The sequence below is a fragment of the Varroa destructor genome, unplaced genomic scaffold, assembly GCF_002443255.2.
Source record: "Varroa destructor unplaced genomic scaffold, Vdes_3.0 BEIS01000001.1, whole genome shotgun sequence".
NCBI lineage: Eukaryota > Metazoa > Arthropoda > Arachnida > Mesostigmata > Varroidae > Varroa > Varroa destructor.
The window spans coordinates 5,764,692-5,782,011 of record NW_019211454.1 but is presented as its reverse complement, the minus strand read 5'-3'; the positions used below and the strand labels follow the sequence as shown (position 1 = coordinate 5,782,011).

At 41.2% G+C, this 17,320-nt stretch overlaps 1 protein-coding gene across 10 annotated transcripts in view; it reads right to left on the bottom strand.

The window, feature by feature from the left end:
• Positions 1 to 429: 429 nt before the first annotated feature.
• LOC111242938 (uncharacterized) overlaps positions 430 to 17,320 on the bottom strand; it is a 92,225-nt gene continuing 75,334 nt past the window's right edge. For 6 of the 10 annotated variants that reach the window (XM_086993016.1, XM_086993019.1, XM_086993012.1 and 3 more), the window contains 3 exons: positions 2,768 to 2,868; positions 2,049 to 2,180; positions 430 to 1,410 (listed from right to left, as the gene is read on the bottom strand). In XM_086993016.1, coding sequence (XP_086849142.1) covers positions 935 to 1,410; positions 2,049 to 2,103 — 531 coding nt within the window. In that variant the 5' untranslated portion in view covers positions 2,104 to 2,180; positions 2,768 to 2,868 and the 3' untranslated portion in view covers positions 430 to 934. The other 4 variants (XM_086993022.1, XM_086993002.1, XM_022787890.2 and 1 more) reach the window with 4 other exon arrangements.

Below are 17,320 nucleotides of genomic sequence, written 5' to 3'. Positions count from 1 at the left end.
CTTAACGACCAGTCAGTACAGTTACATCTTCATCGTATTGGCGTTGTCATTTCACGTAAAGGCTGTCGGCTTTTACTTAAGTCTTTTCTAATCAGCTTTCAACGTTTGTAAGTCTCCAGCTGTTGTAGAGAAGATCTTGGATATCGTCTAATACTAATATCTAATATTATACTCTGATAGACTTTGTAATTTACAGGCCTATTTCTACTATCTCATTGAGAGGGAGTATTTTAGTGAAGCAACAGCTTCACCAGAAGACAGTGCCTTTATCTTATACACAAATAGGCAGCGATTAAAGTTCGGAAGATGTCGTTGAAAAACGTGACGAAAGCCACGGCGGCGACGAGAAGTATGTCACTAATAAGCTGAACCTTCGTTTCAGTTCCCAGATGAAGCTTAGTACCTAGCTCAAACCAAGAGTTCCTGGAATTGATTTAGTACGCAGTTATGTTTGGATAACATTTATAAAACGGTGTAACGTGTGTAAACGTTCCAAAATAGTGGAAGTTGCCAAGCACATTAAAACAAATACATTAATGTTAAAAAGTTTCAGCTCCTGACCAAAATCTGATCAAATTAAAATAAAAACAATCAGTGGCCCTTTTTGTGAGTGCACTAAATTAGAATAAGTTGCGAGTGAACAAGATACCATACATATACTATCTCGTACTCAATCGTATATGTCACGTTGCTGTATTAGTTCATAATATTCCGTTGTCAGTCTTCTGCTGTGAACCGTCTTGCTCAAATTATACAGCCAGGTAGTCATCGAATCATACGTATGTGCATAGCTATGACAAAAAAAAACACTTGAAAAACCTCTCCAAGAAAAACGTGTAACTTTTTTTGTGGTCATCGTCTACTCAAATGCTGACGCATGAGCTGCATTTGAATCGTCGCTCGAAGTGCTTGATCGCTCAGCTGACGTCCTCGATCAGCTTCGTCGCTTTTGTTTTCGCATAAGCAACGGCTGAATATTGAACGTTACGAAAGACGGCTCCTCATCGCTTTCTGACGAAGACTCTTTGCTCGAAACGCCAAGCCGAGGCGCGCTGTTAACGCTAGCGAATGAAATCGTGCGCGTATTTTCGAGCTGCCTCTGTCCATCACTACTTCGGTCTCCATCCTTAGGCTGAAGCCTTCTTCTGGGCAGTCTGGCTTTTAGCAGAGTTCGTACCTGAACTTCTTTCCTCATTTCTCTCACAGCTACAGCTTGCCGGGAACAGGAGACACGTCGCGTCGGTTTTGCCGTCTCTGTGTTTCGATCAATTCGTTTTGTAGCTGATTGACAAGTTGTCGATTCATCGTTAGCTCGGGGCAGCGGCGAGTGCCTGCCGATTTCTCGTCGCAAGATCACCCCCCCCCCCCCCAAAAAACTCCGGCCGACGAGCACAAGTGCCTGATTTTGATCTAAAAAAAAAAAAAGAAAAAACCCTTATAGACTCATTAAAATGAAGTAACTGTTATGAGTGAGATTAGTTGCATGTTTATAGACCTAACATTCATCGTTAAGAGACTCCCTCTAAACTCCTTTTAGCGCAGAAAACAGATGCATTTACCTAAAGCCGCCGAGTACAGTTTATTCCGGTAAAATTTCTAATATGCTTCATTGCCAGAGTAATCGATGCTTATCTCCAGCTTGTCCTAGTTTACGAAACGAGCATCATAAACCGTTGCTATCGACCAGCTGCGAAGGAAACCTCGATGAGCATTTGATGGGCGCATGTAGCTGTTCACAATACGTAAAGCCATTTTGATGGCCTCTTCTTGTTTCAAGGGTTCATTGTTGTATGGGGATCGGAAGGTATTCGCGCAAATTACGTGGCATTATCGAGAATTAGAACGAAGTGATGACGCCAGAATTCTGAGCGAGCTCTACATAGTACATCTCAGAGAATCGATTCTACATGTATTGTATATTAGAAGAAACACAATATCATTATTTTACATTCATAGGTAGACTGTTTTCACTCCAACGATTCAATAAATAGATGGACATTTCCTAGGATGCGTATAAGAGTCAATGCCTTAAACCCGGGCGTACTTACGGTTGAGAAAGGTCCATTTGAGTATAATTTCGAGTACCAAGAAATGCAAATCCATTCCGACTCTGCGTATCGGCTCAATGTTTTAAGCAGCTGTGTATGTGACCGTGTACGGGCCTTCGGGGACGCTACGGCCTTAAAGGTGAGAGCGCGATGTTAATGAGAATCATGGATGAGCCTGTGCATTCGAGATGGCACCTAGGTAAAGGAAGGATTGGTGCATTTTGGGCTGGCAAAGGTTTTTTTGAGTTACTACATAGTTATTTTAAGGAAAGTTCGTTGTTTCTTTGCCTGTCGTCTTGACAAACGCTTCATTATATTAATACCAACGCTTCGGCTGGCTTGAGAACGCTTTCCGTAACCGTATTGTAAACATCAGCAACGAGAATCTAGTTTGAATTTCTTGGCTATCGACAAAACTCTATGTAATTTATTCTGAAAGTTTTTCTTTGTGGTCCTTAGAAAACTTTTACTTTTCTTCTACCGTAGACATTGAAAAATACTACTGTCCTAATCAAAGAACGGCACGCTATTGATGCATAAACTTTAAAAAATATTTAGTGTCGTGACATACTTTCATTCAATCGCGTTCTCAAATCTAGCGATGTCGTCAGTTTTCTAGCGTAGACTTCATTTTGAAGGTATCCCCATGAAAGAAGCCAATTGGTGTCAGGTCCGGGAAACGAGCAGAGTATTTTCTGGGACCTCGTTGTCTAACTTACCTGTTGGGAAGGTTCACATCAGGATATGCTCGTGGATCACGACGATAGTGTAAAGGTGCTTCGCCCTGCTACAAATGAAGTTTGCCATCTTCATTGAGCTCCTATAGAATACGTGGTAAAAAAGGTTTTCGCAGTTTATTTCAGTAACCGGCATAAGTCATTGTAGTGTTAAAAAATTGTTCAATTAAATCCTTTGCTTGAATTGCTGCACTTCATTAACTCTTGGTAAATTTACACGCCATTCCTAAACAAAATGTGGATTTACGGTTACCCTATAGGCGCAATTACACCGCTTAATTGTGCCATTTTTTCTGAATATAAGTAAACGCTGTACATAATCTCCTCCGGAAACGGTGCATCCTGGTCACATTTCTCTAAATTTCATTCGCAAAATCGTTTCTTATTCGGTTCGGATCACCTTCATTGACAACGTATACTGTTCTGAAAATGTAACTCATCAGCAAAACCTTAAAATGCGATGGACACTTGATTTTCTTATCTCAGGCCCACGGCCTGATTGTCCTACAGATTGCTGGCCTATCTTATTGTTATTTTTGTCTTCTTTTGGCTGACGAAGCTCGTTGACGTATTTGGTCTTTCGGAATATTGTATATGAATTTCTAAAGAGCTGCATCTGTTTCAAATTTATTTATTTATTATCCAAGTAATTGCACGTTGCCTAGGTGGATATGCTTGAAGCTCCTTGCGATATTATTTTTGTGGTTCCGCTACATTTTTATATTTCCGATAAAAAAAAACACATTTTTTTCAAATTAATTTGGGTTCACTCGTTGTTTTCAATTAGTTTTACCCTTAAATTAAAGAACTTTTAGAAAGTTATGATCCGCTAAAAAATATGACGACTGATAAATTCCCTAAAATTTGAAACACGTGTCTATCAGGTGCTAAGCTATTCAGGAACAAACAGACAAGAACAAGCAAAGGTAAGCCCCACTACTATACCTGTGAAGCTCAGTAAATTTCCTCTACGATTCTAATCTTGTATGGACCATATTTTGCTAAAGCTCAAACATTAGATCCACTTTCTGGACCGGGTTGGTCGTATCGCCCCTCCTGCTAAGTCATTCAACTGCTACTTTTCATCTAACCGCTTCTTTTTCCTTTGGTATTCCCCTTTCGCCAAAAGTTAGGTAGTTAGAGCGGACAGTCATTCCAATTTGCTGAGCCACAACGCTCTATTCTAATAACAACCTCCCAATCCGACATCCCGTTCACTTCGATGTTCTCGATGATAGTTTTTCATCTTATGGCCGCCTTGCAACCTCAATCTCCGACTTACGCCTCCTTACCCCGGGGATCAGTTTTACTGCCGCTTGCCGGTTCAAGGTCATCATACTCTTTCTATCCTTTATCTTGCGCGGGCGGGCGATGGCTGGACAGAGATTCAAAGCAGACTAAGCATTTTTTTACCCTTATTCGCTTTTGCCCCGTTCGTCTGCCGGCCGCTCGTCACCTCGCTCTCTTTCACCCCTTTTTTCGTAAAACGAAAAACGTGATGAATGTCAGCGATCAGTGGGTTAGCTAGTTGCTAGTAGAAGTACCAAGCTAGGAACGAACGCCGGCGTCTGAGCCGCCGAAGGCCAGCAAGCAAGCAAGTGAGCATCCAGCCTTCACGAAGCTTCGGAGGGTAGGCGTGTCATTAATCTGAACTCCTTACAGTCGATTTAGCAGGAAGAACAGCGGCGGTAGCAACGGCGCCAACTAAGGACACTAGCAGAACAGAGCTGGCTAGAATAAAGGCAGTGACCCGAACGAGAAAGACTCATAGGGTGAAGTATGAAGAAGAGAGTGGGTCTGGCTAAAAAGGCCAAAAAAAAAGCGAAGGCAAGCCGCGTTTCCGCGATCTGCGTACCCGGGAGGCGATCTGCTATTGCAGGCGATCACCATGATCGCTTCATACGAAGGTTGCTCCAGATCCTCCTTTTTTCCCCTGGAGGCCTGTGGAAGGCCAAGCAGAATGGAACAAAGCGCGAGAGGAAAAGTCAAAAAAAAGCCGGAGGCGACGGAAACACTGAGAACTAATCAGATCGAAGCGAAGCGTCAACAGAAAAGTCTGGTGAAGACTAGGCCATCGACAAAACTTAGACCATAGAAAATGATCGGCATCCTATTGACTACTAGTAGATGACAGACCAAGCTATCAACCGGCGATACGAAGCGACAACCCGGCGCAGGAAGACGACCTCAGGAGCTCTCTTTACCCTCAAGAATGGCTGTCTTCGCTGTCCAGCCATTTATCGATAATAAGACAACTAGCTACAGCACAAACGAGACAATCCTTCAAGTGTGCGCATTGAGGGCTGTTTATCGTAGATGCATACCAGCAAAATATGCTAGGAAAGTATATGGCAATAGTAATGATGGCATACACATTGGCTAAATCCTATAGTGACAGAAATTGGATCTTTCCTTTGACGACCTATAGATATGTGGATTAGGGTTCGCTATAACTCTAATGAGATGCATGCAGGAGTTCATATATGCTGTGACTGACTTAATAAGTTCCCGTTATCTGCTCGCGTCAAGGTGTCGTTGAAATCTTGTCCACATACTGTTGACTGATCTGAGCCGATTACTGTTCTGCTATCGAACATATCCACCTAGTCATGTTACCGCACGCACTAGATTTTGATTGAGTTTTGAAATCCTGCAATGGATCAAAGTGTCTTCTTACTTCGCCCAGTTGATGTGACGGGAAGCATCTTTAAGAGAATGCGCTAGGAGTGCTAAGGACGGTAGTCCTGGCACGCGTGTATTCTTCAGCTGGGATGTAGCTGTCATGATGAATCAATGGAGCCAGTACGGGCACTTGCTGAAACTGGCTTTTTTAACCCGCGATGCACGCATTATCCCGAATAAGTCGGTTTTGACAAATAGATCGACGTTGGGAGTCTCTCTCCGCTGGCTTTGTGTTGTCATTGCTTCAATGATAAGTTAAACGAACTTGTCAGAAGGCCAAACAGGGATGGAAAACTGATGACGGAAATAGGGTGACAAAGGCCCGCAGCTACACGTAACGATGCCAAGCCCATTTGCGCGAGACGATTGAAAAAAGATAAACAATTACTCGTCTCCGCGTTTGAAATTTAGTATGCTACGGTATAGTCATGATTGCATTTAATGGACGCGTTCGTAGACATGAAATCGAGCTCCATTGGGGTAGTAGTTGCGCCAATGTAGAATCGTCATTCCCTGTCAAATGTGTTAAAAATGACTCAAATTATCAACGTTCTTGGTTTATACGGCAACGGAAGAGTTCGATCATCGTTATCGACTAAGATCACCGTCCTTTATAATGATTGTACAAATAAATCACAGAAACCTGTATTACATAACGCAAAGTCAGGACCGATAGAACTATGGACCTTTTTTCTACAAAAATTATTAGTAATATCTCTATTAATTAGCGTGGTTACTATTAAAGGTTCTAAATTGAGAAAATGGAGTTATCGATATTATGGTAGCTTTATACGCCTAGTATAAGTGTAGACTGAATTAGGGCTGGAACTAGACTGCGATTCCAATTGGATTCAATGAGTTTGCCTAAAGTATACGACAGGCCACAAGATTATACGATCGATTATGGAAATACAATGCTCTGTTCGGGTCGGTCAAAGCCTTTCGTTCTTTAGGCGGTACGTTGAATTTTCTTCTAATGAAAACTTTCTTGTCTCTTAATAGACCCTAGAAATCAATCGTCCATCAATAAATAGTCAGACAATACAAATTCTTACAACAATACAAACTATTACGTAATTTCACTGTATTGTGGTAGTTTGGATCAAATAGTGGTTTAGCTAAGTCGTTATCGATGTCCAGGATAAACCAAGTTAACAAGTTGCAGTTAAACTATAATAATATACTGTAATATAGCTACTTTTGATCGACGGGTAAAAAATTGACGACATTCAAAATACCTGAACAACATGGACATGTCTAGGTTAAGCAAAAAAAAACAACGACGGGACATCATTGGAACGCTATGGGGCCAACGTCTCCTTAAAATATACCTAGCTTACTGGTTTTAACCCACTTTAGCGCTGAATTTTTGAACATTTGGTAGATACGCTCAAAGACGCTATGGTGGAGATATAATCGAAGTCTATTTAACCTGTTCTCGTAGATCAGTGGCGATATTAAACGTGACACGCCCTTTGCCCCGTGTGCTTTTAATGAAGCAAATCGCTGAGTGGATTACGACAGTGGGATGAGAAAAAGAGCCTGCAAAAAAGAGGGCTGTACATCGTTAAAAGCTATGATCGTTACACAGTTTTGCTCGTCAATAATCATCCATTCGTTATTCTTTTTAATGAGGCATTACGTTGTTTAAATTGACGGGGCGGTAAGTATACTTGAAAAGCGGAGAAAGTTGTCGGAGCACCCCATAAGTTGCTGCGGAGGTGAAAAATTACTAGTGGGGACACAGCTGGTGAATGGCTAATCCCTATCGTGTTCATATTGGTACGGCTTAGCTTTTTCTCTTCGCAGTAACATTCAAAATGGCGTCTTTCTATTGCTGCTGCTGAGATTCTTTAAGCTAAATATGATTTTTTTGCTATTTTAAATTTGGCGTGACATTTCATGAGCTCGTATAATCAGCCTCTCGAGGCAATCCTTCTTGCTAGCATACGTTGAACGCTCTTGAGTATTTATATAATAATTTTCCGTAATATTTAGAGCCAGTTTTTGGGATCAGTTAAAATAGAGTACTCTGCGTTCCATCGTCATATGCCTTACGTCGGTTTGAAAAAAGTTTTATACTGTTGATGAAAATATATTTCTTAATTAAAAGCCAAGTTATAACTTCATACCTTCCTTCCCATACACATGGATCATGATAAACTTTATAGATTTCAATGACAATAATATCTCTCAGATTCATTGTTCCAAGTTTCATCATTATCCTTCTTTTTAACAAATAGTCTTTTTCCTATGAGCTGCTTTTTACATATACGCACTTTTATACAGACACATCCTTACGGGCATATATTAGGCTAAGTTACTCTAAGTGACGCTCTAATAGGATTCGCTGATTCTCGTGGTGTCTCCCGTAACTGCAATGGGTTAGTCAGGGCGCTCTGGCTCCGTCTTTGCGAACGTCACACTTGGTCCGGTCACCCACTCTGCAGACAGCTTTCTTCGTAAGGAATATAAATAGGGTTTATATTATAGGGGTCCCCCACAAAACAGGGTCAAAAAGGATAACAAGTGTGTTGTATATTGTATTATAATGGTTGCACTGCTGGGCCGGCAACCCAGAAAAAAGAATGGGTCTTTCACCGATGGCTGCCATGGCCACGATATAAACAGAAGGATAGAGACCCCCCATCGTATCAGTACTTTTCGTCTTGCTGCCATGTGGAACTGGTAGAAGACAAAGTAATCTTCATTTGTCTTACGCCCTGTCTTAAGCAATAATGAACTGCCAACCAATAGATAGAGTCGTTTACCGTGGATATGGTGATAGCGTTAGTCGTCTGCTTTGCTATCTTGTGCTCGTTGCGTTCGGCCAGGGGGCCAGGAGCCACCGCGCATTGGAAGGGCAACCAACTGACCAGAATCATAAGCAAAAAGCACTGCATCAATTAAACAATTCGTGTTTGTGAGCTTCTCTGATATGAAAACTATTGTTGAGCGTATCGCTGTTAGAATTAAGTAAAGTTATTGAAGTGCTAGATTCGTAGATGTCGTGTAGTAGGGGGCTGTTGCTATCTGCCAGAAAGGGCAGATTGAATATAATATTAGACGTATATATTGGAAATATAACAAATGATGTACACAGTGGCGTAGGTAGACGAGATCGATGAAAAGATATCTGGAAGGTTTTATTATTTTTTATATTATAAACATATTTTTTTTATCTGACGCGATATGTGCCCGATTTAATCTTTTCACCGGAATGCGGAATGGGATTAAGTACTTCGGGGAGATCTACAATTGCGAGTAGTTTCCGAAAGTTGCTGATAAGGCGCTGATCAGAGGAACTATCAAAATAACACGACGCTTCTCGTATCCTTACTAGAAAATATTCATTTCGGTGAAGGTACGATTTATTTTCTATTTTCAGCTTCTTATTGAATTAAAAGTACTTGCCGTTGTATATCTGTGTTTGGTAAATCTTAGAAGAACGCAAATGATCATCGCAGCAGACTCTTATCTTAACTAATAGATAGCATCATTTCCAGCTAAACGTAGTAAATACGGATGACAATTGAAGGATGTAACTACAAACTTCAATCGAGTCTATTTAGACTGGAGTTTTCGCAGTACAGTCACCAACGATCATTTCATCTAGAAAAATGGGTACGTACGACCCCTCTCTTACCTAAAGGGTTAGTTAGCTCTGCCTTGTTACGGAACAGTTTTGGTCCATGACTGAGAAGCAAGTACTTTCGTTTGGCTATCTTGTCATTATCCTTTTGAGATCCCCGGTGTATTAGAGAGGTACTTCCTGCCCGTTTCACAATACGGCTGACAAGTTAGTGGGCCATCAGATTAGCTAATTTTCGAAATTGACGGCTGTTCATAACGAGCCTTGTCTACTGGCCATTCAGCATATCATAACGCTATCGATATAGACTTTAAACATGTTTCCTTCAATGAAAACTCAACCCAATACAAAAGAAGTCTGGAATCTTTGTCTAAAACAGAAACTGCTTATATGTGACGAGAGCCAGATCAGTGTATCATCACCTGTCCACATATGGACCGAGCAGCAAATAGGGTGCTTCAGCTATAGAAATCTATATCATTATATGTTTACATGCGATGCAATCTGACGTATCGATAGAAATATCGGCAAAGTTTATATACTGTACAAGAAGCATCGAAGGGCAGGGTAGGTATGTTCTTTTTGTGTGGTCCGCAATTGCCCCATACAGCGAAAGACTGACCGCTGGCTGTAACCAAGGTTTTCCGTACCCACCCGATTTTCGCTATCCGACAACTAAGGTCGTTTGTTCGTATTACGTCAGCTGCAGGCTTATGTTGTATTAAACTCAATGGCTTGCACACAATGTAAGGTGCACACATGGTTACCGGACATCACTGGCCTTTGCCAGCAGCCCTATCTAAAGTCAACATTATTATCAACCGTCTCTACCAGACTGCCACCTAACGTGCGCTTGCACTCACTTTGAATAGATGGTATTATTTAATCAATTTTTTTTTTTAATTATCTACAACGTCTAAAAAGCGCGCCGCGTGCTGATCGCATATTGCGATACCAGATGCGGCCGTCTAAACTAGGGTTGAAACATACGCTGAGAGCGCATTAATATCATAAAAATCTGAGCGAAAAAAAGAACATTTTATTTCACCAGATCGTAAAGAGTGTCACATTATCTTTTGTAAGTGTGACATGTAACCATGGATCATCGTGCAACGGAATAAAATAACAATGTCACAGGCAAACAATGAATTAATTAAGGATATGTAAACCGTTAATAAATATCATGCAGCTCCTTTGCGGTCTCCTCTCTCCGCTGCACAGCTGTGCATTTACATTCGTCTTGCTTCTATCGAAACGCTCTCATTCCGCAAATTTCCCCATTGTCCCTGATTGTCGTTGTCCTAAAATGTTTGGATAAATCATTAGTTTTTTAGTTGTGCCAGTACTACCAGCAGCAGTTGAGTTGGTTGAAGTAGCCGTGAGGAACATCGTTCGCCCACAGAGCAGACTGGTGGAATACAGTCAGCCTTGTTCGGTGTCTAGGTTTGCAGCGCTTCTAGGTCTTTTTACTTACTTGGAGACTATTGATTTTTGAGGTAGATAGCTTTTGCCTAACTTTTTCCTGTGACCTTTTTGGTTCGATCACTTGAAGCGAATCCCCCGCGGCGTCACTCGAACCGTAAGTCACAGTCGAGTCAAGTACTGTTCTATTCCTCAAGGGGAACTTTCTGTACATAAGTGAAATGAATACGCTTAGAAGTCGTGGTACTGCTCAACGATGTGTAATTAGTTGTTCAGTTTCCTTTGATAAAGTTCTTGTCTGTATTGGTTAAGTAAACCAGCCACATTTGCTTTACATTTATAATCTAACACATGCATTGGTACATTCGTGTTTATTACTACGATTAACGGTTACAGTTAACTGAAACTTAAAAAAATAATTACACTCTAATTATTAAATATGTCGGGATAATATCTGTTCGTATCATACAATTCAATTCGGTAGGAGCTCTAAGTGACCGTGCATTGAGATATGTCGATCTTATATTAATAAGGTTTCTCGCAATTACGCCAGGTTATGACATTGGTGATTGAGGCGCAGGATCAGAAAAGAAGTAGCAGTGTGTCATACCTGATCAGCGTGAATTAAATGTCAAACACTATTTTGAACACGCTTTCACGTGAGCAAAAAGCAATTCAATTGTAAAAATCCATATTTTATTTCAAGGTTATCCACAGTTTCCACCTTAGTTATGTAGCTGTATAGTTATGACCTTGAATAGGACATTTTTCCACACGCTAAATAATATATAGTGGTCTATGTTCCCCTCTCTATTTCTCTCACATACGCTCCCCAACTACCCCCAAAAAATTTTCGTCACAGACCCCGATGATGTAACTACTAGGATATTGCCATAGCCTATATACGACATAATTCACTTGTACCTCTGCAAACGGGACCCTATCTTCGACGGTCCTTTAACACTTTGTTCCATGTTGCCCCACCCATCCAAACCCCAGCAGAGAGGCTCTTGCCTTCACCCAAACGCTTCTCCCACTACTATCGGATTGAAAAGCGAACCAATCCAAAAGCTGTCAGAAAAAATGAAAACCTTCATCAGCAGCAGTGCCGGGAGATAGGGGAATGATACAGAAACACCAAGAGAAAGAGCTTGCAAGCTGGTCGGCCGGGCCGCTGCGTGCACTTGTCGACGACACCGCTCGTAGTCTCTTGCAGATCGCATCGTAGGAGCAGCAAAGTTAAAGCGTCGTCGAGCTAGTTCTGCGACGTTGTACGACGTTAGCTCAAGTCTCGCTATCTTTCCGTGGCAGCAGGAACGGTGAGGAACGGCTCTGTGGCCCCCTCCCGTTCATCTAGACAGGCTACCAGCCGGTTAGGCTCTTCAACTTGAAAGCTGGGTCCTCTTGAGTTTCGTACGAGGAATACATGAGGCGCGCTCAAGCCAAGCTCCAGTGAACTGCCGAGCGAACGAGCATGAGAGCAGTGTCGTACAAAAACATCGCCAAAATGAGAAACCTGCTGTTGTAAACTTATTCTAGACGAGTAGAAGGAAGGATGAAAGACGAATCTGTACTTGCAAAGCGTTAGACTGTTTAGAGTCTCACATACTATATCAGATGCGCGGCTTAACGTTGTTAGCATGGAAGAACGGTGTATGGGCAAAACTACATAGGCACCCATGCTTGCAGAATTATATATAAATGAATACATAGCTTATACTGCGTTTTCGAAAACGTGTTGGCTGTTTTTGTGACATGTGATGTCTGTGTCCTTCCATTGAAATTGTACTAACACTATAAAGGGATTTACGCATACCCTGATAGTATACAGCGCATGCAATAAAATTTTCCCCCCAAGTTTGCCAGTCAACTCAAGATGTGTATGGGCTGGCATCGCTATGCTGGAAGATGACGCCTAATCCGTTCATCAATTCCACTCGATTTACCTCAGTGGGTAGCTGTCGACAGAGAACAGGAATCGTTCTATAAGGCGGCAGCAACTTATCATATATGACTTTCAAATCGACCAAACGCTTTGTATGACCTTACTTAGCGTCAGTCTGGGCCTTGCCACGGATCGTGACCAGATTTTCTTATTTGAACGTTATTGTTATATATGAATCAGTTTCTATCATCCGTAATCAATCGTAAATTTACAAGCGTATTGATTTCGTTGTGCTCCTGTAAACTTATGCAGGTGGAAAAGAAGTTGGGTAAAATCTTTGGGTTGATTCGAGCTCTTCTTGTAATTACCTTTTTTTTTTTTGCAATGTTTTAAAATTTGTATGGTTTTTCTTAGCAATGTTATGACTATTCACGAGTACATTTTCCTCAGATGTCGCACTATTTCATCAATTTTTTTGAAAAGCATTTTTACATACGTTTTCCAGAAGGAAAACCATTTTTAGGCCATTTGCTCCGACAATATATCTCTTGACTATAAGTAGTAGACATTTGTTATGGGCCTGGGTGGTATTTAAGCATTTGCCGTTATGAACCTGTAAAATTTAACGAACCTTTGCAAATATTTCACTTATAAAAAAAGCCATTCGAACAATTTTAACACATGTCCTATTGCCAAATTTTTTGCCAATTTGCCAAATTTCAGCTTTTAAATAATTCATATTAATTAACATAACGAAAACAGTCAATAATTTCTCGGCAATTATATATATATATATATATATTAGTGTCGGCAAAACATTCACTGGATCTTTGAAGGATACCTTTATAAAAACGAAATAATATTGAAATATAAACAACGGAGTTTGATCTCATTTTTACGCTAATCATATCGTGTATGATCTAGCTTATGTCACATTCAAGCCATACGCATATATGTCCTTAACAAGAGCATATAAAGCTTTCTTTAACCGTGAAATTGAACCTTTTTTAGTCAATACGTTATGTTTAAATCAATTCACCAAATATGCTCGCTGTCCAGCTTCAGGTTGTGGATATTTTCACTAGTGAAGGTCGACCCATCGTTACGTAGACAGTAACGTTTGATCTCTTTCGTAGGTGTAAATAATCTCGACCTACTGTGCCCCAAGAGACTAAACGTATTATAGGTATGTTGTGGCTTTGACGTAAAGTGTACAACCGCTGGCCTATTTGCGTCAAGCCGGTAGCGCTGATATTTATTATAAAGTTTGTTATTTGTACTCTGTTTTATCGTGAGCCCGCACCTGTTTCTTTACGAACTTTTATCTCGCTACGTCGCTGAACACTCCATTGATTCAACACGGTAGTTGAGTTTATATGGGTTTTATGTGGATTTGCTTTAGGGGCCTTATAATCTTGTTGGGGCTAAGATTATAAGGCCACTTTATCATTCGAAGCTGGCTTAAACATCGAATGCCCGGTCGACCACGTACCGCTTACGAAGAAATTTAGTACCTACATGGTAATACGTTAGTTCAGTAGAGTTCTCTTCAGCTATTTTCTAAGTTTTCATGAGTTGTCTTTTATTCCTTCCTCAGCCCTACGGTTACTACTAATACTCTGTTCATGCAGAAATAGACTCGTTTAAAAATGTCGTCGTTACACTTAACCGTCATCTGTTGACTCGTCCGCCTAATTTGGCGCTAATCGAGTTCTTGAAGTGGTCAATCTCTACTCGTATCAAGATGACCTCAGTTAGGATTAATTCACCCAGCGGTACTTCAATTACCTAGGAAGCTTTGAAGAGCAGCAGAGAAGCGAAGAAGCACAAACACGTTAATAATAATTGTTTTTCATTAGCGAGAGATGTTTTAACGATTAGTGCTAAGCTGGACCAATACACCTGACCGTTTCTTCTATGTACAGCTTCACAAGTGTACGCACTTAGAGCCCTTCATGTCGTGCACAAATTCAGTATTTTTATTGACAGTAAACAGTCATCTCTCTAATGTACGTAGTTATCTACTGGTAGTTAGAATGAAATCATCGTTCTCTTTGATGGACCTTAAACGGCTTACCGAAAAGTTTACTAGCATGAATCAAATAGGATATTTGCTTAAAGTCGTTTGTATCGTGGCGAAGATGTCGGCGTTCCGATAGACTTTAGCTGAAGAACCGCCATTCGTCGATTGGAGTGATGTAAATATTCTCTTCATGTGTCGGAACTCTATTTTATAATTTGTATTGACTTACTCTGCAAATGTATCTGGCTGTACTATTTTTGGTTGTTTTTTTTTTTTTGTTATTCAGTGTATATACTCACTCTTTCGTGATTTCAGCTGTGAAAAATGAACATTACATGGGCGATTTCGGTCCGAACTAGGTCGTCGCAGGAACCATTTGCCACCGGATCTCCTACAGCGTAGGTGTGCAGTGCACGCGTAGCGGAAAATCTAGTTGGGTGCTCTATCCGAACGACCTCGGCTAGTCTTAATGGCAGTTAGAGATTTTTGCTACAATAAGTCCCAGTTCCGTCCAGCAACCCGGTCTCTCTGTTGTTTTTCTTTTACATTGATAATTCGTTCGCTTCTGTCAACATACGCGCTGATCGCCAGTGCGAGTGAATGCCAATAAAACGCTTTTCGAGAAATAATTTCCCGAAACAAACCCATTTGCATATAAGGTAATCAGCTCGGGATGTGATATCCAAGCAGTCCAAGCGGAGGATCGCAGCTTGTTATAGTCATTGTCTTTAGGACGTACGTCGAGTCTGGTTGCCCACGCGAGGCGAAACAAACCCGGAACCAGATGATGATGATGATGACGCGTTCAACTCAATACTATTGCTAGTCTGAAGAGAAGCAAGTTGAGAAATATCAGCTTCAGACGACCCAGACGTACGTGGCTGATCCGAACGCAACGCGTTTGTAACCTGCTGCCTATGTCCACTGGGCAGCGGATGCTAAAGTAAGAAGTCTTCTTGCGAACACGGATAGAATTTGAAAGTGTACCAGGGGCGTATAGGACCGGATCGTCACCATTACACATACATATGTACGTGTATCAGTTATTAGAGCAATTCGATATACATGGCTAATTCGATAGAAAATTAGATTTTCAATCGCGAACCATTGCAGTGTACTAGAGAAATTTGCTGAATATGAGGATCTATAAAGGGTTCAGCGCTCGAGCGTCCCCTAGAATAACAACTGCTCAACAAATAGTGAACGCGTTTAGTAACACACGCTGGTAGCGATGTTTTCCGTTTCTGCTATTATTATTATTATTATTATTATTATTATTGAAATTAGGTCTGATTAGGTTTCAAACCTACGTGAGCATGACGGACCACGGAAGGTCACGCGTGGACGCTCCACTTTCTTTGGGAACACGTCGTCTTGGAATACCTCATGGGCAATCTAGGCGTTGCATTATTCATTATTCTAACAAGTAGAGTGATCGTTCTATGGAAGCCGTCGATGCATGGCCGTAGCACTGGCTTGCGAGGTTTCGACATTCCTATCAGAAATTGGTCAGACGCAAAACAACACGTTTACGGCGTCACCCGGGCATGACGATCTGGATTCTGCAGAGCTGAGACTAACAACTAAGAGCCGTCCCGTAAACTCTTACAGTGTAAGACACCCCTTTTCCGTTACGAACAGGCTAAAGATCGTCGGAAGGCAGGTTGTGATCGAGGGACGCAAAAAACGTTTTTCGAAGAGCTGAATTGAGGAATGATGGATTTTGGCTTTATATTAAGGCTAATCCGAGTATTCGACTCATCTAACAATATCTCCATACACAAAGTTCAAATCTATAGAAAATGCCTGCTGCTATTTATACGTATTAAATGTTAAATCACTCAGCGAACAAGAATTTACTGCCCCGCTGATGCCGTGGATTTAGTTATTGTAAATCGTCTACATGTATGTGCATATGTCCGGAACATCCCAAAACCGGTATAAAGCCGTGTTTTGCGTGCGAATGTGGCTTGACGAGTAATCGTTAAAAACAAAGTTTACTTAAGCAGTTATCTAAACAGTAGCCGGTAATGCATTCTTGGAGCTCTAGAACAGGGTCTAGAACATGACGATAGAATGTATAAATCAGACCTAGTGAATAATCGAAGTAAATTAACAGGATCACTTGAGCAATGTGATCCGATTGCTGAAACAGACTGATGGAATAGTACAACAATTCAATAAACTGGATTTGAAACAGTGATAAGGCTGAATTTTACGCGACGGCAATAATACGTATAACTGGGGATACTGCAGCTTGCGCCCAGAACTTTAATCTCGACCAAGAAGGTGAACGCGGCTGAAGTGAGATTAAAAAAAATTGCTTTAGTATATATACTCAATAAGGACCATGTGCAAGAAGTGGGTAAATAATATGATGGGTCTAGATGTTCATTGGTAAAGCAAGCAGATACTCTACATTTGCCACTGTATAGTGGGCAATTAGCGCAATTCGATTCCATACAGGTCTGCTAGAGTCAACCGTACAGCCTTGATAATAATAATAATAATAATAATGATACTTGGATTTACTTTAGTTTATGGAGGTGCTTGACTCTCGGCAGCGAATTGTTCCAGTTTCTTGCATCGTCAGACAGCCCATATTCACAACGATCTAATTATTGTAGCAGAACAAATCTTGCTCTCCGTCCCCCTGTCTACCATCACCCCTTAGTACCCCCGACCGACTATCGCTGCAACTGTTTTTGCCCAAAGCAGCCACTCACCTGTATAAATACGTTTGTAAAACCGTGTGCTTTTGGCCAGGCCTAAAGAAGCCAGCCAAGGCCGAAACCGACAAGGGGTTCCCGAGTGTCTGAAGGCGCTCGATGTCCCCTTGCCTTTGCCCAACGAAATTCGGCGTTGGAATAGGAAGGCAATTTCCGACATTTTTATGACGCCATTCACAATTCTGCTTAAATAACCGGGGCA